This window comes from Camelus dromedarius, chromosome X (genome assembly GCF_036321535.1).
Source record: "Camelus dromedarius isolate mCamDro1 chromosome X, mCamDro1.pat, whole genome shotgun sequence".
Classification (NCBI taxonomy): domain Eukaryota; kingdom Metazoa; phylum Chordata; class Mammalia; order Artiodactyla; family Camelidae; genus Camelus; species Camelus dromedarius.
In genome coordinates, this window is record NC_087472.1 from 36,078,725 (window position 1) to 36,101,360 (window position 22,636).

The 22,636-nt window shown below is 47.5% G+C and overlaps 1 protein-coding gene across 11 annotated transcripts in view; it reads left to right on the forward strand.

Moving 5' to 3' along the window:
- Positions 1–22,636, forward strand: part of TMEM164 (transmembrane protein 164) — a 150,012-nt gene that overhangs the window by 112,566 nt on the left and 14,810 nt on the right. For all 11 annotated transcript variants that reach the window (XM_064482932.1, XM_064482935.1, XM_064482934.1 and 8 more), the window contains one exon: positions 4,369–4,447. In XM_064482932.1, coding sequence (XP_064339002.1) covers positions 4,369–4,447 — 79 coding nt within the window. The remainder of the gene's footprint in view (positions 1–4,368; positions 4,448–22,636) is intronic.

Genomic DNA, 22,636 nt, shown 5'->3' on the forward strand with positions numbered 1-22,636 from the left:
GAATAGTCGGAGCGAGAAGAGTGAATGGACTGAGTTGCATTAAGGGCCCACTCACAATTTGCAGTCATGAATTTAAAGGATTAACAGCATAGTCTTATTTTTTTCTCCAGCTGTACTTACTTGCGTGGTAGAGGGGCACGAAGGGAGAGAGTTCGATTTAACAAGGAATATGGTTTTTGGAGACAAGGAGGAAAAAGGGAGAGTGTAAGGAGGGTTGAGACTGTATGGAAGGGAGTGATGGGCAGGCACAGAAATGAGGATGTCAGGTTGGTGAGGGCAGTGATCAAGAGGTGGAGGTCCCAGTGAAGCTGGAGGATTGCTCGGGTTGGGGTATAAGGAGGCGCTGGTGAGTTGGTAGGTGGTGGTTGGCTGGTGGTGGTTGGAGAGTGGGGTGCGTGACGGTTTATGGAAGGGTTGTAGGTGCTGGTAGTGACAGGTGTGACCCTGGGAATAAAGGGCTGAAGTGAGATGGAGGTGAGATCTTGAGGGGAAAGGAGGTCAAGACATTGAGAGACCAGAGTATTGCTAAATGCTGAAGACATAGGAATTTTGACAAAGGTATGTTGGAAAGCAGTGACAGGATCTGTAGTTAAGTGGGACAAAAAGAGTAGTGGGTGGTAGACTGGATGACATGACTTTCGATCAGGGGAGTGGCTAGGAAGGGGGCCAAGAGAATGTTCTGGAGGAGACAGAAGTTTCGAGGCAGCAGTGAAGAGCAGACAGGTACCCTCTTGGCCCAGTGGAACAAGACGACAAGGGAGGCAAACCACCCACAACTTGAGAGGGCTGTAGGGATAGCAGTGTCCTCAGAGAGGGGACCGGGGTTTTGTCAAAGTAAGAAGGTGAAGAGATGTTTCAGAGAAGAGTTTGAAGATAGAGGGGATTTCGCTAATGATGGTCAGTGGGTTCCAGAGGTTGGAGTTGGAAGGGTTTTCAGCATTGGGATGATTAGAGTTTCTGTACTGGGTGGTGACCTGGGACTCTTGGGCTTCTTAGGGTGACTGGAGTCACCAGGGATGTGGGGCTTACTGGGATCAGTGGTCTCCGTGGCAGAGTGGTGGTGCGGCTGTCAGGGTGGAGGGATGGGAGGAAGGAGGCCTGGGGTCCTGCCCCAGAAGGACCCCGTGCACCTCATGTTTCAGGCCGTCTGACTCCAGAGGCCTGGAGACCTTTACCAGTCTGTTCTTCTGATTCCAAAAAAAGATGTTAACTTGGACGTGAGAAGGAAGTTATGACCTATGTCACTTAAAGCATTTTTTATTGCTTTGGCTTTCAATTGCAGTGATGTAGGACTTTTTGTCTAAAGCCTCGGGAATCCTCCAGCTGAAAAGGAGCCCGGATATGTACATTAGAGTGGAGTTCCAGATGTGAGTTCTGTACGATAGAGATGAGTTAGCCAAGGAGAACTTCTTCAGGGAGTGGGGAAGAACGACATTTTACAGATAGCATTTATAAAATGGGGAAAAGAGGGTGGGGAGACTCCATGAGAAAGTTCTTGGGACTCAGCCCAGATTCAGGGCTCGGTAAAGAAAGCTGCTTTTTTTTTTTTCCTGCTCTGTTGCTGGATGTCCTTTACCCCCGTATCTCTTCCCTGCCGTTTCTTCTTTAAGATGTTATTTCACATCTCTGTGCCTTACTTTCCGTATCTGTTAAATGGGGATGATCATAGTCCCTGCTTCACAGGAACCTTGCAATCATTAAGTGAGCTAACATACGTGAAAGTATTTAACGTGAAAGTAATGCAGAGCCTGGTGCAGAAGTACTTACTAAATATTCTTTGTTACTAAATGACCACTGGTAGGTTCTTGCTCGCATTCAGCTCCCTTCTTCCTGCCACTTGTGTGGGGATTTTTTGTTGTTTTTGTTGCCCCCTTCTCTTGCATCCCCTTCACTTCCTCTCCCTGTTTTCCCACACTTTCTCCTCCCTGGCCCTGGCTGTCAGCGCTGCCCACACCTAGTGGAACACTCTCTGTGACCTACCGAGGTAGGGAACTCTTGGAATAGGCGGCGAGTAAGCCCTCAGAGGAAGGGCACTGCCACGGAGGCAGTCTCCTGGCCACCCCTGCTGAGATCTGTGCCGGAGGTGTCTAGAGCCCCAGCGGGAGCTGGGAGGCCTGTACTGCGGGCCAGGCTTGGTCACTGTGTGGTGCGGGGCCTGGGGCCACGGTGGGGCAGAGCGAGCCGGCTGTTAGGGTGGGGACATGGGAACGGGGAGTGGGGGGGCTGATGGTCCCCAGGTGGAAGAGGATTGCTAATCCTGCTGCTGCCCATTACCGCGCCCGTTGTTAGTGCTCCTCGCCACTGCGCATCTCCATTGCGCATCTCCTTTGCGCAGTGGAGATGCGCAGTGGAGATGGATCCCCACTGCGCATCTCCCAGGCGTCAGGCTTTTGCTGGAGGGAAGGAGCCGGATGTAGGGTAGCGGAGTATACGGACAAAGGCTGTAAACTGGAGCTGGACTGCCTGAGTTAGAATCTTGGCTCTCATCGGATGAGTCGTGTGCCCTTGGGTAAGTTAATCTAACTTCTCTGTGCCTCAGTTTCTCATCTCTAAAATGGAGTTAATTGGAACAGTTACAGGTGAATTAATAGTTAACAAAGTGCTTGGTTCCTGGCACACAGTGAGTACTCTACAAATGTTTGTGATGGTGAAACTTTAAAAAAAATGATCCCTATCTTATAACAAAATTATTTGAATGTTACTGGTGCCGCAACTAGGGTGGAGAGGTTAAGTGACTTGCCTGAGGCCACGGGGCTATTAAGTGGCAGAATCAAATCTAGAACAGGGATTTTCACAGACTCCCAAGTCTTTGCTTGTGGCCACAATGCTGAACTGCCTCCCTGGACATGCAGATGGGGAGTTTGCTTTCTAGGAGGGCCGGGAGGGAGGGAGAATCAAATGGGCCCTGTGAGCCCACGTAGGTCAATAGCTGCTGGAGTCTGAGGGTTCGGCACAGGTGCTGCTTGGGGACGTGGCTGGGAGCTCAAAGTGACTTGCTGGCGATGCCCGTTGTGAAACCTCGTGACCTCTTTTAGCTATTCCGCAAGGTCTACAGAGACGCTTGGAACCTCATTTCTTTTCCTGGGATTTTACATTTCCTTCTGTGGGCATAGTCGAGCGTCATCTGGGTCCGTGGGAAATTTCCCTTCTGCGTGGGTTTTTATTTTCAAGAGCCAGAGCCAGTGACTCTGTCCAAGGTCCACAGTCATCCCAGCTCCCATTCTGGGAGCTCTGCCATCTTTTGGTTTCAGCTCTTGGCGCAAGGCAGGCTTGGGCTCCTGAGCCAGGAAGCCCAGAACTGTGTTCTCTCAGGAGCTCACAGGCTTGGTTCTGTGCTCACCCGGTAGGGCACAGGGGGGCAGCTGACCCTTGTCCTGGGTGTCCTTGTCTCTCTGGGCTTCCCCTTGGGGGTGTGTGTGTGTCTGTGTGTGTGTAGGGCTATGTAAGCCCCGGAGGCCAGGCCTCTCGCCAGCAGCTGAAGTTCTTTTCCCGGAACTGAGTTAGCCGTCCAGCTGTTTCCACTCTCCACCCGCTGCTAGGCTACACTGCTATAGCAAGGTCCCCAGGCCAGGTGGAAACTGCCCTGCTCTGGTAATTTCGACCTTCCATTTTTAAGAGAGAGGGGAAACAGGAGTGAATGAGTGGGCGTGTTGGGTGGAAGGGGAGGGGGGCGCTCTTTTTGGCAAGCCCTTCCACGATTGGCCCAGCCGCTTGGTCTTCACCCAAAAGTCGGGCTAACTCTGGACTGAACCCAAGTATCCCGTGGAGAAACTCTTTATTCTTGGATCTAGACCTAACCTAGCAATCAATTTTTTTTTTAAATCTGGAAATTGGGACTAATAAATCCTACCGCATATGTTCTTCATGTCAGATGAAAAATAAGCTTTTAAGTCATCCGTCACCTACTCACCAGGAGCAGGAAGTGACATAAGGTGGTGTTTCTTCAAGTATTCTGTAGGATACTAAGTGCTATTTTTTTTTTTTACCAAGGCACTGGCTAAATAAGTTTGAGAAACACTAGATAAATAATGTTAAGCAGGTTTCTTACTTGTTGAGACCGCAAAGGTCCTTAATATACCACTAATATACATGGTGAATCTCCAAGGGGATAGACTGTATGTAACATTTCTTAAATTTTTAACCAAACTTTCTGAGTGGAACGTTTTTCAAGTACCATCTCTGCAAAATACTCTTGGGAAGATGCTGGCCTAGGTCCTAAGTATTCCATTCTTTTTGCTCTAATTGTGAAGGGAGTTGGTTGAAGTGCAGGGGGTTGCTAAGGTGGGAGTCCCTGAGAGCAAGGGTGTTCCACTTAGGAATGAATGCTTCCTGCTCTAAAACCCCTCTTTCTCTCCCCTGTCCTTACAGCTCCCCTTTGAATTGGAGATTTACTACATTCAGCATGTTATGCTCTACGTGGTGCCCATCTACCTGTTGTGGAAAGGAGGTAAGGCCAGCAAACCACACCCCTGTGCCACCTGCACGCCTCTCGCCGCTCCCTGCTGTTTGGGGGAGCCACAGCCTCTGGGGTGCCTATCAGGATCTTGAGCTGCTGCCTCGCTGCATCCCTGCAGCGGGTTTTATGCCAGACACCAGCCAGCGGGAAAATGGGTATGGACGAGCCCACAAAGAGCCTGGCGGCTTTTCAGGACCATCTTTTGTGCGGGGGAGCTCGGGGCTGCTGATGGCCTGGCCTAGGGCCTAGGCCCTGGGCTCTTCGTCCGTGGTGGGTGGTGGCGTGAGGCTTGAACAGAGCCCCCCACACTCTGTCACTCCCTCCTGCCTGTGCCTTGCCCTGGGCTCTGTGCATTACAGGGTAGAAGAGAAGGGCCTTGTGCTTTTGCTCATTAGATCCATCCTCTCAGAACCAAAGAAGATATTGAAAGGGGCGAGAGTCCAGGAGCTGTGGGATTATGGAATTGAGGAAAGAGGCAGGTGAAAGAACAGAGACCTTCATGTAAAACAGACCATCGAAAATCTTCATTTGGTCACGAGAGAGCGACCACCAACCCTTAAATGATCCCCTCCCTCTGTTGTGTAGTAGACAGAAGGGAAGGTGCATTCCTGTCCCTTCTAGGCTAGTTGTGAGAGCCCTGCTTCTCAGTGTTCTTACCTTCCCGAAAGGCCCTAGACCTGGAAGACATACTTTTCTGGTCTTAGCCACCAGCCTCTCTATCTGGGCCGCTGGGATTTTTCTGGAAGACCCACCTCAGCCCAGGCAGCAAGGGTTTCATTTCTTCGCATTAAAAATGACATAAAGCCACATGGACCCCAAACTCAGGAATTCTAGCAAATGTTCAGAACTTCTGGCATGAGGTAGCCTCAAGGACCAGTCAACCCAGGAACATGTTGCTCTCCTGTCTCTCTACCTACAGTCAAGAGATTGGCCCTTGTCCCTGGTTTCTATCAATTAGAACTCTTTCTTGGGACGTGTCTAAATATTCTTTGAGGCTGTTTTTACCCCGTGCAGCCACTTGGGGGTCTCACAGCATCAAAGAGCACTTCCTTTTAATTTGCTCTAAACACACTCTTCCCCACTGAGCTTTAAGAGAAGTCAGATGTTCCAAAATCCAGGAGACTTGTGACATCTCTCAGGTCTGTCCCCTGTGGCACAGGAAATAGCTTCCTAATAATTTATGTCTGGGAGATACACTCATTCTGAAGGGAGCCAAGCAGGCGGTTGTCCCAAGACTCCAGACCCCCAGCACCCGTGGTTCCGGTTTCTGAGGTGTGCAATGCAGGTTCCTGCCAAATGTGTACGGCTGTTAGTTAAACCTATTTGTGCTCTGAGCCGCCATAAAAATCTGTCAGGTAGATGAGCAAGACTGGTCTGACTTGAAAAATGCCAAGTAACCTTCATCTCCCCCACCTCCTCAAAAAATCCCACCGTCTGGGAAGCTGCACTGTCTAGAAGTGGCCAATTCCAGGCAGCCTTCTCCTGAATCTGTTGCTGCACTGTTGGGAGGAGCTGAGCTAACGAAGTAGGGATTCCAAGTCTTACTTCCAATTTAGTTTTTACTGTTAGTGACTCTCTCCCCTCTCCTCTGGTGCCTGGCCCAGAAAAGAGGCTGTTAATAATAGTAACAGTAATAACAACCACAGGGACTGCCAATGCCTACTTTTTCTTGACTATTTTCTGTGTGCTCGGCATGTTTTATGCACTTTCCCATCACAGCTAACCTGGTGAAAAATCCTCCTTCTAAATGGAGGAAAGAAAAATATCAAGGCTCTGAAATGTTAGGTACCTTGCCCACAGCTTGGATTCAAAACCTGGCCTTGATTCTCTCGCAAGTCAGTGCACTTTTCCGCATACCGCACAGTCCTAAAAGACTCCGCCCACCTGTCCTGCTTCAGCCAGTCACTCAGCACGGACAGGCATACCTCATTTCACTGCACTTTGCTTTATCACATTTTTTTAAAACAAATTAAAGGTTTGTGGCAACCCTGCACTGTCAGAAGATGGTTAGCATTTTTTAGCAATGAAGTACTTTCTAATGAAGATATGTACATTGTGTGGTTAGATGTAATGCTATTGCACACTTAATGGACTACAGTATGGTGTAAACACAACTTTGATATGCACTGGGAAACAAAACAATTCATATGACTTGCTTTATTGTGACCATCACTTTATGGCAGCAGTCTGGAACCGAACCCATGATATCTTCGAGGTCTGCCTGGATTTGTTTAGCACCTATTGTGTGCCAAGCATTTGTACTAGGGAATCCAGGCTGAACCAGACAGGCCCAGCCCTTCCGCAGGGAGCCCCTGTGTGAGGGGGAAGACAGACAGGTGTGAGGCATCTGTGAGAGCTTTGATGGCATTTCTGAAGCCTAGCTCACCTTCCCTCCACCATTTCTAGGCGCTTGGGTGGTCTCACCTTCCTTTCTGGGTCTTTGCTGCCACCTGCTGTTCACTTGGGGGAAATGGTGAGCGTTTAGAGAAAATCTGGATTTCCTGAGGTTGCTTTCACCTTCAGACCTCCACACAGAGGGGGCGTGGATCTGGAGTAAACATTGGGAAGAATATTCCCTGGAAACCAAAAAAGCTGAGGGTTTTGGGCTTCTCTTCCCTACAAGTCTTGTAATTTTCCAGAAATAACTGGCTCAAGAGTTTTTACACAAGGCCAGATAGCTCTCCTTTAGTACCTACCAGGCCCAGGAGCCTTTTTTCCCTGGAAGGCATGCTTCTGCTTTTCTTGTGGTTTGGGGGTGACCAAGTGGCGCTGAGAGGGAGTCCCATTCCTCCCTCGTTCTGCAGCCCTGGCGCCACCATAGTAAATATGACCCCCCTTGTCCTCACTGCTCTTTTCTCCCTCCAGCCTGGCTCTATTTCTGTTTCCTTTCCTCCCAACTCTGGCTTTGGCCGCCTGGAACTATATTTTTTATAACCACCCCAGCTCTTCACAAAACACAGAGTTCTCCTATCTGTCCCTTGAAACTCCCTCTAATGGGGGCTGCTCTCTCTGCTCAGTCCCATCTGCCCCCGGTTCTCCACAGTCTCTTCTAGACCATTGTTTTGTCTCTAGCTTATGTGAGAGTGCTTTCTCCTTTACTATCCTCTTTACTTTTTTTTCCCATTACCACCACCACCTAACTTCTTGGTCACTGTCCCCACATTCCTTGGTGCCTTTGGCCTGTGGCTCTCTCAGTACTTTCATTGCAACTCCAGCCAGCATCCTGAGAGCCTTCTGGTGAGGACCACTCATCCCACAAGGTCTGGGCTTCTTAACTACAGTGACTTCTGCATTGCCTTCTCTTTAGCCACCTGGACTTCATCTCCTTCCTTTCCCCAAAATGCCTCTATTTGAGATCATAGCCTCTATCTGTCCCTTTCTTTGACCCAGATCTCTCCTCCTTTCAACCTCCTCTTTTTTCCAGTTAGCTTGTACCTTTATGACCAATTATTGGAACTTTTGTGTCCAATGGCTGTGCCCAGTCTTGGCCGACTGGAGGAAGTCTCTCAAGTCATTCACATTTGGGCCACTGAAATTCCATGGTCTCTATTCTAATTGTGTTCTCAACACTTGTTTTCTGTCTTTCACCAGCCCCTCCACACATTGCTCTCAGAAGACATGTGCTAAAGCTTTACCGCCTTCCCAAATTTCCTGTCCAGTCTCTTCAAACTTCCTGTCCTCTCCACTCTCAGTAGATGTTTTCCCAATAAGTGCCTGAGGAAATAGAGATTCTCAGGTGGGAATTCCTTCAGCTACTTCTCTCCACTCAATAAGTGTCTCTGCTTGCACCCATCCTTACATTCCTCCCTCCCATCTTGGAGGAGGTGGTGTTCCTCCTGAACATGGCCCTGGTGTGGTTACCTCCCATCCCTTCCACCTCCTCTGGAACCTCATTCCATCAATTCGTCCACTGTTTACCGGGATCTTCAATGATTTCCTCACTACTGGCTTTTCATGATGTAGAAGTCTTCCCTATTCTGAAAAACTTCGTCCAACTCCACACAACTCTGTCTTTCATCTTCCCTTCACAGCTAAGCATCTTAAAAAAAATAGTCCCAACAATATTTCCTAAATTTCACTTCTTTGAACATGATAATTTCTGCCTTATCCATGTAACCACCTGTATTATTATCTATGTAATATTAAATACTGATTTTTTTCCCTAAAATATATTTGTTTTTAAGAGAAGCTTTATAGTCTCCATGAAATCCTGAATTTAGTTCTCTGGTTATCTAGTTTAATACACTATACATATATAACTTTTAAATTAAAAATGAAATGTTTATCATTTGAAATCCCCTCATGAATAGGACATAACTTTGATGCTTGTCTGTAACTGATGAGCCCTCTTCTCAAATACCATCCCTTTATCAGGACATTGCTGACATCTACCCGCACTGCCCGCGTCTTCACAGAGACAGCCCTTCTAAAGATCGCCAGTAACACCTACGTGACTAAATCTAACGACTGCCTCTCGGGCTTTATCCTGCCCGCGCTCTCTGCTATGTGGGACTCTGTGAACCACTCCTTTTTGGGCTGTTCCGCTCTCAGGACTTTCTGTGTCTCCCCCTGTCCTGGCTTGCCCACCTCACTGGCCAGGCCTTCCCAAGTCCCCTGCAGGAGTTCTCCTTCCTCTTTCCCCTGAGATGGTGACTTCCCGAGTTGCGTTCTGGGCTCCCTCTCTGCTCCTCTGGGCTTGGTCTCACGTGCTTCCACACTGCAGCCACCAGTGTGTGTGCTGATTGCTGCCATGTCGCCACCTGCGGCCCAGGCTTAGGGGCTTCAGTTTCATATAGTTTACTCAGACATCTCCACCTGAATGTCCTGAGCACACCCCAACCCAGCAGGTCCAGGCGCACTCCTTTTCCCCATCACGCTTTCTTTTTCCTCCTGTGACTTTTGACAGATGGTACCACCCAGTCACCCAGCTAGAACATGGGAATCATCCCCTGCCCCCCGCATCTGTTTCATCCATTCATCTCACACGTAGGTCTGTATCCATTTGGGACGCTGTAATGAAATACCACCAACTGGGTGGCTTATAAACAACAGAAGTGTATTGCTCATGGTTCTGGAGGCTGGAAGTCCAAGAATCACTTGCCAGCATTGTCACCTTTTTGTGACGCCCCTCTTCCTGGTCCACAGCCCACCCCTTCTCGCTGAGCCCTCATGAGCTGGAAGGGATGAAGTTATCCCTCTGGAGTAGCTTTTATAAGATCCCTGCCCCATTCATGTGGGCTCCACCCTTGTGGCCTAAGTACCTCCCAAGGGCCCCGCCTCCCAGTACCTTCGCATTGGGGGTTAGAATGTCACTGTATGAATTCAGGGGACACAAAGATTCAAACCCCAGCAACATGAGTGTCTTCTTTTTGCTGGGCTCTCCACTGGCACTTGGGGTGCCCAGATGAGTGAAAATCAGAGCTCACCCCTCCCCTTAGAATTCCCAGTGTAGTGTAGGCACCAGATGTGAGTTGAATGATCACACAGATGCAGGTGTAATTAGGACTGAGGTGAATCCTCTGAAGGAGAAGAAAATGCTTTTATGAGAGCTTGGAGCCAAACAGGCTGACTTATTTTGGAGGTTCTGGGGAGAGTTCTCTGAGTAAGTGACATTTCAACTGAGATCTGAAGGATGAGTGGGAGTTGACTAGGCAAATGTAGGATTAGGGGAGGTGAACACTTGTAACTGGACAAAATGACATAAGTGCCAGAAGGAGGAGGGGGCGCAGATGACACTGGTGTGAGAGGCAGGCGCGGCTCAGATACGGAGGGCTCTGTGGTCAAGGGTTTGGCCTTTATTCTTAGCTACAGAAAACCAGTGAAAGCTTTAAGAAGGGGCGTACCATCAGCTGGTTTTTCCTATTGGTTCTCTTCTTGTATAATTCATTTATATAGCTCAAAATCTAAGGTACAAAAGCCATTCTGTAAAAGGGAAAACAAACAAAAAAAACACGGGCCCACCCCTTCTGCCATCCACACAGCGCCCCCTACAACTCCACCATAGCCACCATTTTTGTTTTTTTCCCTATCCTCCCAGAATTTTTTTTTTTTGGCATATAGAAATACATTTTTAAAATATTTTCTTCCTTCTTAAGACACACATCCCCAAATAGCGCAGCACACAACTGTTTTGTGGTGGTGGCTGTTACTGCTTTGCTTCACACTGTTTCTTAGAGAGCTTTCCAAGTGAGCCCTTAGGAAGCTTCCTCGCTCGTTTTCACAGCAGCATGTGTTCTGTCTGTCGTGTGGATGAGAAAATACAGTGTACCAAAACAGCAACACTTTGTGTGGCACTAATGGCGCTGCCAGGCTTGTTTCAAGCTCTTCACACACATTCATTCAGCGAATCCCTCCCATGATCTTCTCAGTAGGTGTCACTGTTACCTCCAGTTTACAGACGAGGAAACTGACGCAAGTAGTAAGTGGCCAACCCAGGATTTGAACTCAGTGGTGTGGCTGTTAGGCAAAACACATGGTTACAACTCTGCCGTAATTTATTTATTCTGTCTCCTCTTAGTAGACAGGCCATTTCCAATCTCTTGCTAATATGGATAACACTGCACTGAACGACTTTGAACCTATGCTGTTTTGCCCATGTGCAAGTGTATCTAACGGACAAATCCCCCCAAGTGGAATTGCTGAGTCAAAGAGTATATACGTTTGTAGTTTTGATGGATATTTCCAAACCCATGAAAGTTATACCAATTTAAATGCTCCCTAGCAACGTGGAAGGGTGTCTGTTTCCACATAGCCTCACCAAAACAGTGTATTTCCCACCTTTCCACATTTTTGTCCATCTGGTGGGTAAAAATCATGGTATATGGATTCCGTTTTAATTTGTATTTCTTATTTTGAGTGAGGCTAAGCCTCTTTTTACATGTTGAAATTGGGATTCGGTTTCCTTGTCCTTGAGCTCTGTGCTCCTCTCGTGCTCATTCTCCTCTTGTTGTTGGTCTTTTCTACAAAATTGAGTGCTATGAGCTCTGTATCGGTATTAGGAGTTAGCCCTTTGTGATGTGAGCTACAGATATTTTCCCCACTTTTTTTTGTCATTTGGTTTTTAACTTGGCTTGTGATTGATTTTTGCCAGGTAGGATGTTTATATTTCTATGTAATTTAAGTCTTTTATTTTATGGCTTCCGAACTGCGAGTCATGGCCAGATAAGCCCTTCCCCACTCCAAGGTCATAAAAAAATAAATCCCATATTTTCTTCTGCTATATTAGTAGGTTGATTGATTTATTTATTTATACATACATACATACCTTTGCGTCTTCTCTCCACTTGGATTTTATCGTGGTATGCAATGTGAGATAAAGGGCCTAACTTTATTTCCGGATGGTTTCTCACTTATCCCAATACTGTTTATCAGATAGTCCGGCACGGTCCGATCTATTCATGGAAAACATCGTGCCGGTGCTGTGTAGAGATCACCGTGTTCTCCTCCTCCTCCCTCCTAGATGGCTCGCAAGTCTATCCCCTTTCCACCATCTGGACGGCAGCAACCTTACTGCCACCATGACAGTTGGCCCTGTGTGGCCTCTCTGCCTCCAGCCTCCCCAACTGCCACTAACAGCCCGTTCCTGCAGCTTCCAAAGTTTTTTCTAAAGCCCAAATTGGGTCATAGCATTTCCTTGTTTGGAAACCTTTAGTGGCTCCCCCTTGTCCCCAGAGCACAGTGCAGAATTCCAGGGTCACAAAAGATCTGTGTCACCTGACCCTACCCTTTTCCCTTCATGCTTCTCCTGTCCTGGTACTCCGCACTCTGGTGATGCCCAAATTCTTAGAGTCCCCTGAGTTTACTGTGCAACTTTCATTCCTCTGTGCCCTTGAAAATGCCATGACTTCTGCCAGCAATGCCCATCTCTAGCTTGTGGGCCTGGAAAGCAGTCCTTCTTCAAAACTCACCTCAGCAGCCACCTCCAGGCAGCCCTCTGTAAGTACTCTGTTGCTGAACTTCTTACGTGTCTGTTTACATGCCTGTCTCAAGAACAGGAGGTTTTCTTCTGTTCTTGATGTTCTGGGGCTGAATGAATGAGTGCCTGTATATACACACGCTGCACATTTCACATACCCTATTCTGCATCTTACAGAGTAACATTTATTGTGCACTTTCCATGAACTAGGCACTGGTACGAGTTTTACAAGATGATCTTGATCTCATTGAATCCTCACAAAGTTCAGTAGATTTATAGGACCCATGACCTCAGATGAGGGAAAAAAACACGTCTTCACCTGCATTAACTCCAACTGAAATACAGCATTTCCTTTCGTTCAGAATCACAGGCAGCAACCTACAATTGCATTAGCGGTATTGCTGTGTTGTTGTTCATGTAAATCACAGATATTTTCTTCTCATTACAGCTGTTGCACATACCTTGAAAAATCACTTTCACTTCATCATTACCTCAAAATTTAACATTTATTTTTAAAAATATTTTTAAAAAATATATTTTGACATTATTTTCTTCCTTTATAACCCCATAGCTTTTATTTTATATGCTTAAAAGATGTATTCTAAGAGGGGGACCCAAACTGCCCAAAGGATCACTGGCACCAAAAAGGTTAGGCACCCCTGCACTAGAGTTGAAACTGGCATTGAAAACTTAGGCAGGCAGGCAGGCATCATCATGACCACGCTACATGTAGTTGCTGGGTTCAGATAGACTGTGGGTTCAAATCAAGTGCCTTTGCCTGTCTGAATCTGATTTCTCATTTGTAAAATGAGAAGAGGATTAATTCCTGCCTCATAGGGTGTCGTGAGGAGTCAGTGAGCTCATATATGTAAAGTACATCGAACGGTGCCTGACGCATGGCAAATGCTGTGTTCTGTTTTCTATTACTGTTGTTTTTATTATGATTATTCACCACTGTCATACTGCCTCTTGTTAATTTCACATCTGTCTTACAGCCAGCTCGTGGGCTTCTGAGGTCAGGGTTGTGCCTTGCGGAATTCCGAAGCCTCAGTCTTACACATACAGAGTGCATGTTTGTCACTGGATTTAACATGGCTGGCATCCCTCCTTTTAGATGCCCATTTCTCCTTTGAGCTTCATGACACCCCTGTTTCCTGGTTCTCCTCCTCTGGCTGTTTCCTTGGGCTCCTTTGCCCTGCCTGCTCCAGACATCCAGGCATTCCCCAACTATAAATCTAACTGCAGGTTTGAGAAACACCACAGGTATTCAAAGGAAACATCTACAGTCGGACTCCTCAGTTCTGTTCTCCTTCCAATCTGCTCTTCTTCCTCTATTTCCTGTCTTAGTGACTCCACCATCCATCCCGTGCCAAAGCCCAAAACCCAGGCATCTTCCCAGGTCCCTGCCTCGGTTTCATCCCCTATACCAGTCAGTTCAGAAGTTCTGATGATACAAATTCTCAAAATGTTTGCAGACTTGTTCTTTTCTTTTCTGTTCTCTCTACCTTTAAAAAAATTTTTTATTTACTAATTTTTTTTGTGGGAAGAGGTAATTAGGTCTATTTATATATTTTTAGAGGAGGTACCAGGGATTGAACCCAGGACCTCATGCATGCTAAGCGTGTGCTCTACCACTTGAGCTACACCCCACCCCTGCAGATTTGGTCTTTCCTCTCTATCCCCACATCCCTGTCGTAGTCCAGGTTCTCAGCCTCCATTCCTGGGACTTTGTTTCTTCTTTCATCTCTCTTCCCTGATTGCCCCTACTTCCCACCCAGGCTGTCCCTCCATCCAGTCTCTAGAATACCATTAAAGAAAGAGCAAATCTGATCAGAATTTGCTCCACTGCTTAAAAAACCCATATGGGATGAAGACTAAACTCCTTTACGCGGCATTCAAGACCGTTCACAGTCTGACCCTTGCCTATCTCTTTGACCTCATTTCCCATTACTTAGACTTAGACTTCAACTCCCATTACTTTACCTTCTAAGACCCACCTGGTCCCCCCGCCCCACCCCAACCCAATCCACACACACCAGCTTCTCTACCTGGACCTGACAAACCCCATGTCCTCTTTTACAAGTTAGCTCAAAGGTGCTCCCTCCTGTCTGAATCTGTGTCTGACTTCCCTAGGCAGCCTAAGGCACATTTTCTTGAATGTTCCTCACACTTTTTATATGCCATATTTAATTGCTTATCTGTGTTTCGCCACTAGGTGGCAGTCTCGTCTTTTCATCTTTTCAGGAGATGAGGATGTATAATTAAGATCATGTTTTATTTTAGTTTAAATAAATAATAAATGATAAAGTTGATAGAGCTTATTACATTTAAGATGCTGTAAGAGTGAGGGAGAGGCCCCAGGATTTTGAGCTGGGTGGCTGTGGGAGGATAGGGTGCCACTAACAGAGATGAGGCACAGAAGAAAGAAACATGTTTCAGGCAGGAAAATGATTCTGCTTGAGTTTGAGGCACTTCTAGGCTATCCAAATTGAGATGTTCAGAAAGCAGTTGGATGGAATATTCTGGAGCTGTTTGGAGGATTCTGGGCTAGAAACTGACTTCGGTATCACTGGTATAAAAGTAGTGGATATAAACATGGGGAGTGGATGAGATGGTCCAGGGTAACTGTGCAGGTGGGGAAGAAACAAAACTTAGAAAAAAGCCTGGGGGGACTTGAACCTTTGTAAAGTAGATGGAGGAAGAAAAGTGTAAGGAGATTGCAGGAATGGTCAGAGCAACAGGAGACATGGCTGGTTGTCCTGGAAGCTCAGGCAATAGAAACTGTTATCAAAGGACTGGCAATCAAGAGTGACACATTTTCAGAGAGTTCCAAGAAAGTGCAACCATTGGAGAATTGGGGAGGAAGAAGTTAAGGGCTGTAAGATAGGAGGGGTAAAGGGCCTTGCAGAGCCAGGGGAGGGGTTTCTCTCTCCTGCTTTCCCCTCCTCTCCTCCCCTCTCCGCCCTAGGCGGGGCATGCTCAGCTCAGGTGCTGGGGGAACATTGAAGGTGCTGGGAGAAAGGGGAGCAGGTGACTCACGAGGTGGTGACAACCCCTGAGAATGAAAGGGGTTGGTGGCAGGCTGAGGATGGTAATGACAAGAGGAGGAAGTGCTGCGTGAGATGAGAGAAGGAGAAAAGTCCAGACTGTTTCAGTGCCGTCCAATGGGATACGCTCTGGGGAGAGAGTCTATATGCGCTCTGTCCACGTGGCTCCTGAGCAGATGACGTGTGGCCAGTGCGGCTGGAGGACCAGGCTGAGGGAATTTCAGATTTGATTCACAGTGAATGAACTTGAATTGCAATTGAAATAGCTGCAGGGCTTTAGTAGCTACTCTGTTGGACACTCTTTCTTCAACCTTCTGGTTGGTGACTAGCACTGAGGGGACCCTCCTGAAACAGATTTCCTTGCATTTTTCCAGTACTCTTCTGTCGGGGGACCCCGTTTTCTCCAGGAGCACTCAGCAGCCTGAGTGGAGGAGCAGAACATCTGGCTTGAGGGATCCATCCAAGGTTAGGGCTTTGTAAGTAGGTTCAGTGGTGTTGAAGATCCAGAAAGCAAGGGATATTCAGAGTTCAGGACAGAGTTTTGGTCATCACGTGCCAGTCACCCCTTCCTGCTTTCAGGTTTCTGACCAAGGGCAGGTCACCCAGGGAACAATAGGAGTGGGAAACTGTGGCGCTTTCATATTTGCTGACCAGGCACCAAGGGCCTCTGATACGGGTGGGGCTGCCCTCGAGCTTGCAGCTTTGGTCTTGACACCTAGGTGAGCTTCCTGAGCCAGTCCCTGAGAACCTAAGGTGGCCAGATCTGTAGAGCGGGCCTGAACTTACTTTCCACCCAGTCAAAGGGACTGAGAAGCTAGCAGAGAGAGGAAGGTGAACAGGCCTGGCTGCCCAAAGAGGCAGGTTGTTCTGAGACGTGCACAATGAAAAGAGCGTGCTGCCCGCTGTGAAGCTAGACTGCCTGGTTTCAGATCTTGGTTCTGGTGCTTTGTGGCTGTGTGACCTTGGCTAAGTTCCTTAACTTCTCTGGGCTTCAGTCTCCTCAATTGTAATATAAGAATACAGTTGACTCTTGAACATCACAGAGGTTAGGGGTGATGACCCTGTCAAAAATCTGTGTATAACTTTGACTCCTCCAAACTTAACTACTAATAGCCTACTGTTGACTGGCACCTTACCGACAACATAAACAGTCGATTAACACGTTTGTATGTAATATGTATATGTATCATATAGTGTATTCTTACAATAAAGTAAACTAGAGGAAAAGATTATTAAGAAAATCATCAAGGAAGAGAAAATACATTTGCAGAGCATATATATATATTTATTGAAGAAGAAATCACGTTTAAGCGGATCCGCAGAGTTCAAACCCATGTTGTTTAAGGGTCAACTGTTCTTCCTCAGAGAGTTGTAATGAGCACTAATTATGTATGTACGTTAATGTATTCAAAGCAGTGGGGACGGGAGAGGTGAAGGGTGCCCTCAGCCCACCAGGGAGTTGCCGGCCATAGTACAAGAGTTCAGGTGATGGGTCATGGGGCCCAAGCTGGTGTGGAGGGAGGCTCAGCTTGGAGAGAGCTGATGAACAAGGAGGAAATCCATAAGGGGAGGAAAGGGCCACCAGAAGGCTCAGCGGTCACAAGGAAGTCCGTGGGCAGGTGCATGGTAGAAATGAGGATATGAGAGCTGAAACTCTGGGAGGTTGTGGTCAGAGGATACTGCCTGAGGCGGGGCAGTTGGCAGTGCTGACCAAAGCTGGTTGTGGGGAACAGGGTGGAGTAGAGGTGCAGGTGGGCAGCGTTGAGGAAGTTCAAGAGGCTGTGAGGTTAGGATGTTGAAAATGGCACCTGCGTGGCTGTTGAAATCACCCAAAATGCTGGCAGCCAAAGGCCTAGTGTGGGAACGGAAGGCTGTGAACCGAGGGAGACTGACCTGGGATGAATCTGATCGTGACCTGGAGGACAGCAGGTAACAGTGATGAGGAAGAGGGGCTGAAGCTTGAAAGGAGGAGAAAAGAAAAGAGTAAACATCTAGAAGCAATAATGGGGGACTAGAGGAATCTCCAACCCCCCTTGTACCCCCCCCCCAAAAAAAAAGCTTGCTGTGAGACTAGAGGGATCAGAAAGAACAGCCTCTGTTCAGAGCAGCCAAAGGGAGAAGCAGTGTCCTCAGAGGAGAGCCGAGTCTCCTTAGGGTGAGGAGGTGGAAGGGTCATTCTGTGTAGGGGCAGCAGGTCTAGGCGCATTTGTTGGTGGGGCCTCCATCGTGGGTTTCCATGCGTTGGACAGAAGCCAGCTTGAGGACCTGAAGGGCTGGTGGCGCAAATCCCCCTCTCCGGAAATTCCCGTTTCTCTTTTCCCAGGTTTTGTTTTGTTTTGTGTGTTTTTTTGGTTGGTTCATTGTGGCCATTTTTATTTAAGCAGAGTTTCTTAACCTGGGGTCCGCAACTAGGAACTAAAGGGCCCATTAACTGGGATGAGAAAAATAATCACATCTTTGTTTTCACTAACCTCCAGCAGAAACGCAGCACATGAATGTAGGTATTAGCCATACCGGCAGCTTTGTTGTCAATAGCAATCGCAGATGGCTTCCTATCACGTTACAGTCATTGCAGACAGCTTGGAACACTGTTTATGATCATCACTGCTTTGAAATGATGGTGGTTGCTAGATCTTATTATTAAACACATTAGTAGAGAAACACATAAATACTACGTTACAAATCTGTTTAAACATTTTGATAACCGTGTGTTATTGTCATTGCCTTCTTTTGTAACCCTTTGCCTTTAATTTTATGGGTTTAAAACATTTGTTCCGAGAAGGGATTCATCAGTGTTGTGTTTCCAGAGGGGTCCCTGCCTAGTGTGAGGAAGGTAAGAAGTCCTTCCTCCAACCTGCTTGCAAATCCCTTTCTGTCTCACTAGAGGGCGCTCTGGTTTCAGACTTGGGGAACAGTGGACTCAGGCTTGCCATGGGGTGAGCAGGTTGTTGTTGAAGTGCAGACAAATCATATGTCCTTCGGGGACATTTCAGGGAACTGGGGGATAAGAACCCCAATGTTGTTTGACCTGGGCAAGCCACTTCTCTTGAGTGGGCTGTAAGCTTCTCTCCTGGGGGATGAAGTTTGGGATACAGCCCCTGTGCTAGGTTGGTTCTAGGACAGTTAAAGCAAGAGCACTTTGTTCCATGAAGGCTTGAAAGCTGTCTTCAATACCGACCTCAGTTCCAGGTTGTGCCACCTGTTTCTCCCCCAACTCAGGCTAGCGCATTGCCCCTCCTGTCTAACTAGCATTAGGATGCCAAGAAAGTTCTTTCACTGGTTTCCCAGTTCTACTTTGCTCATCAGGCGAGGGGCAGGGTAAAGGAGAGGTAGATTCTGAAGGCTCCTGAGGGGTGAGTGGGTGCAGGAAGAGCTGGAGAATTTGAAAAATTGGCTCAGGGCTGAAACTTGTGCGGGAGGGTGGGTATGTGAGTTTCTGAAGACCGTGAGGTTTTCCGAGCTGAAGAGGAAGTATTTGGGGCTCAGGAGTGATTTGTGGAGAGGGGATTAAATCAGGCATTTCCTGCCTCAGTTTTATCAGCTTTCAGCAGACACTGCTCCTCACACCTGGCCAGACTGGGGCCCCTCTACTGGTAGCTTTCCCCAGACCTTTTGGTACCTCTTCCAGGACGCCCCCTAGGGCTGAAGGACCTAGCCTCAGAAACACCTGAGGGGGGGTGGGTGGGTAACAGCTCAGTGGTAGAGCGCTTGCTTAGCATGCATAAGGTCCTGGGTTCAATCCCTGGAACCAACTTTTTTTTTTTTAAATGGTTGATTAGAATCACCTGAGGTTCTTGTTACTAAGATGGAAATTCCAGAGCCCACCCAGATCTCCTGGATTTGAGTCTCTGAGCAGGGCCCAGATATCGGCATTTTCCATGGGTTTTCTAGGACAGGGTTTCTCAGCGTGTGGACCCTGGACTGGCAGTAGCAGCCTAACAGGGAACCTGTTAGAAATGCAAATTCTCAGATCCCCGAGTCCAGGCCCTTCCCCAGACCTACTGAATCAGAAACTCTGGGATGGGGCCCAGCAAGCTGCCTCTTAACAAGCCCTCCAGGGGATTGTGATACAGACTGAAGGTTCAGGCTCATTGCCTCAAATGATCTAAGAGCTGGCTCCCCCTTGCTGAAAGCCCCACAGAGACCCAGCAAATACTAACTGCATAACGTGTGAGGCACAGTGGGGGTTATGCTTCAGTAGCACTTTTCTCTAGAGTATCTCCGGGTTCCTTTAGCTTTTCTGATCCTACAGTGCTTCTGCCGAGTAGAGTAGGCTAGTAATTCCCTGGCAGTAGGACTCTGACGCTTAGAGGGGTTTTGATCCATGTAAGTGGTCACAGAGCAACTTGGGACGAGTAGAGGCCGGGACTTGGGTCTTTGGACTCCAGTGCTTGTTCTGCTAGGCCAGGTCTGCCTGCTGGATTTGAGAGTGAAGCCTGGACTGAGTGGGCTCTCCAGCCCCTCAGGATAGAAGGTCAACAAGGTGGACCTTCCATGTGGGCACACAACTCAGGACAGCCTCCACTTCCTTGTCTATGAAACAGCTTAGGGGTACAGCTCATTTGATCCAGTGCCTGGACGAAGGGAAAGCTGACTTGGGTCTGCTGCACTCAGTGGCCAAGAATGGGAATCACACATCCACGATTATCTTGAGGTTGCACCACGCAGAGATCTATCTGCTGGGTAACTAAGGCTAGCAGATGCTAGAAATGAAGGTGTCTCATTTAGAGGGCACCCAAGATTAGATGGCATTGTCGGAAACTTAGACTTGTCATACTCTTCTCTGTCCCCAAACCTACACCTTCACAGATGTTCCCTATCCTGTGGGGTGGTACCAACACTCACTCATGACCCAGGCCAGAAATCTGAAGATAACCAATGGCCCTTGACTCTTTTTCCCCTCATCCAGTCAGTGACCAGATCCTGTCAGTAGGACCTCCTGATCATTTTTCAAGCTCGTTCATACTCCTACTTTCTTTAGTTCAGATCGGATTATCCCTGACTTGCTCTATTTCAACAGCCTCAACACTGGTCTCCCTACCTCTAGTCTCGCCCTATTTTGATCAGCAGCCCGATGGCGAGCTCTGTCCCTTGCTAAGTACAGCATGGTCTGAGGACTGGCAGCACCTGGGAGCTAGTTAGAAATGCAGGCTCTCTGGCTTCCACCCCAGACCTCCTGCCTCAGAACCCACCCATCATCTCAGGTGATTTCGTAAAGTCCAAAATAATCTAATGTAGCAAACAGAATTCTTAAAGAGCTGGCCCTCATCTGTTTATCCCCCTTTCCCACTTGATAGTCCATTGACAGTGAACTGTGTAAAGTTCTCAAACATACTAAGCTGCTCACTTCATTCTTTCAGCAAGCATTTATTGAACCCCTTGCTTTGTGTCGGGCACTTACTGGGGATAAAGCAGGGAGTCAAGTGGATACAGGTTCTTGCTTTTGTAGGAAGAGACAGTGAAGACATTCGTAGAATATATAGTTAGTCAGATGATGTTCAGTGTATAGAGGGAGGGATAAAGCAGGGTAGGGGCTACAGCACTGCTGAATGAGTGGAGAGAGAGTAAAGGAAGGCCTCACTGGGAGGGTGACATTTGAGCAAAGGCTTGCAGGCTTCTGAATATCTGGGGGAAGAATATGCCAAGCAGAAGAAATAACAAGTGTAAAGGCCCTGAGACAGGAGGGTTTCTAGAATATTCCAGCAACAGCAAGTAGGTCAGCATGTCTAGAGCTATGTGAAGGAAGGGGAAAGTGGTAGGAGATGAGGTCAGAGGGGTGGTGTAGGTGAGGGGCAGATCATATATAGGGCTGCATAGATCATTGTAAGGGTTTGACATTTTCTTAGGGAGGTGGGAGGCCATTGGAGGGTTTTGAGCAGAAAACTCACATGATCTGAGTTAATTTTTCAAGGGATCACCCACCCAGTTGCTATGCTGAAATTAGACTGTAGGGGATAGAAGTAGAGAGACCTATAAGTGATGTTTGTAATAAAAGAGGAAGGAGATCCTAGTGACTTGGCCTACGTTACTAGCTGTAGAGGCAGAGGAAAGTCATTGGATTCTGGATATATGCTGAGGGTACAGCCAACAGGATTTGCTGATGGGTCAGATGTGGGATGTGGGATGTGGGGTGGGGGCAGAGGATGGTCAAGGATGACTCTAAGGTTTTTGGCCTGAGTAACTTAAATGAATTACCATTTATTGAGATAAGGAAAACTAAGAGAAGGGGTTTTGTGCTTGTTTATTGCTTTTTTGGAGGGTTGGGGGAGGAAGTGCTCTTTTAGTTATCTGTTGTTATGTAACAAACATCCCCAGAACTTAGTAGTTTAAAATGATGACTTATTTTTCACAGTTGTGTAGGTTAACTGGGTCATTTTTCATTGTGGACTGAATATTTGTGTCCTCCCCTCAAATTCACATGTTGAAGTCCTACCCCCTAGTGTGATGATGTTTGGAGGTGGGGCCTTTGGGAGGTAATTAGGGTTGGATGGGGGTGGGACCTTCATGAATGGGATTAGTGCCCTTATACAAAGAGGCCAGAGAGTTCCCTAGAGAACATATGAGAACACAGCAAAAAGATGGCTGTCTATGAACAAGGAAGTGGGTTCTCACCAGATACCAAGTCTGCTGGTGCTTGATCGTGGACTTTACAGCCTCCAGTACTGTGAGAAATAATTTTCTGTTGTTTAATCTTATGGTATTTTGTTACAGCTGCCCAAGCTGACTAAGACATTTTTCTACTGGTCCTGCCTGGGTTCAACTGGGACAGCTGGGCTGGCTGGGCCTCTGTTCATAAGGCCTTTCATGGCATGGTAGGGGGTCTCAGAGCAGCATTCCAAGAGGCCGAGTCCCACTGCATGAGAGCTTATCAAACCTCTCCATCTTTTTGATGAAGTCCCATTGACCAAAGCAAGTTGCATGGCTGAGCCAGATGGGCCACATGGCCAAATCAGGGTGGGAGAAGAAGACATAAGGGTATGGATCCTGGGAGGATATGATTCACTGGGAGCCAGTACTATAACGATCTACCATAGGAGCCACCATCAAAAGCTGGGTTTAAGAATAAGATGTCCGCTAAGATATCCAAGTGCAGATGTTGAGTAGATTGTGAGCTATGTGAGCCTGGAGTTCAAGACAGAGGTCCAGGCTGAGACAGAAATGTTGGAGTCATCAGCTGGTAGATTGTGTTAAAACCATGAGATTGGTTGAAGTCAACTA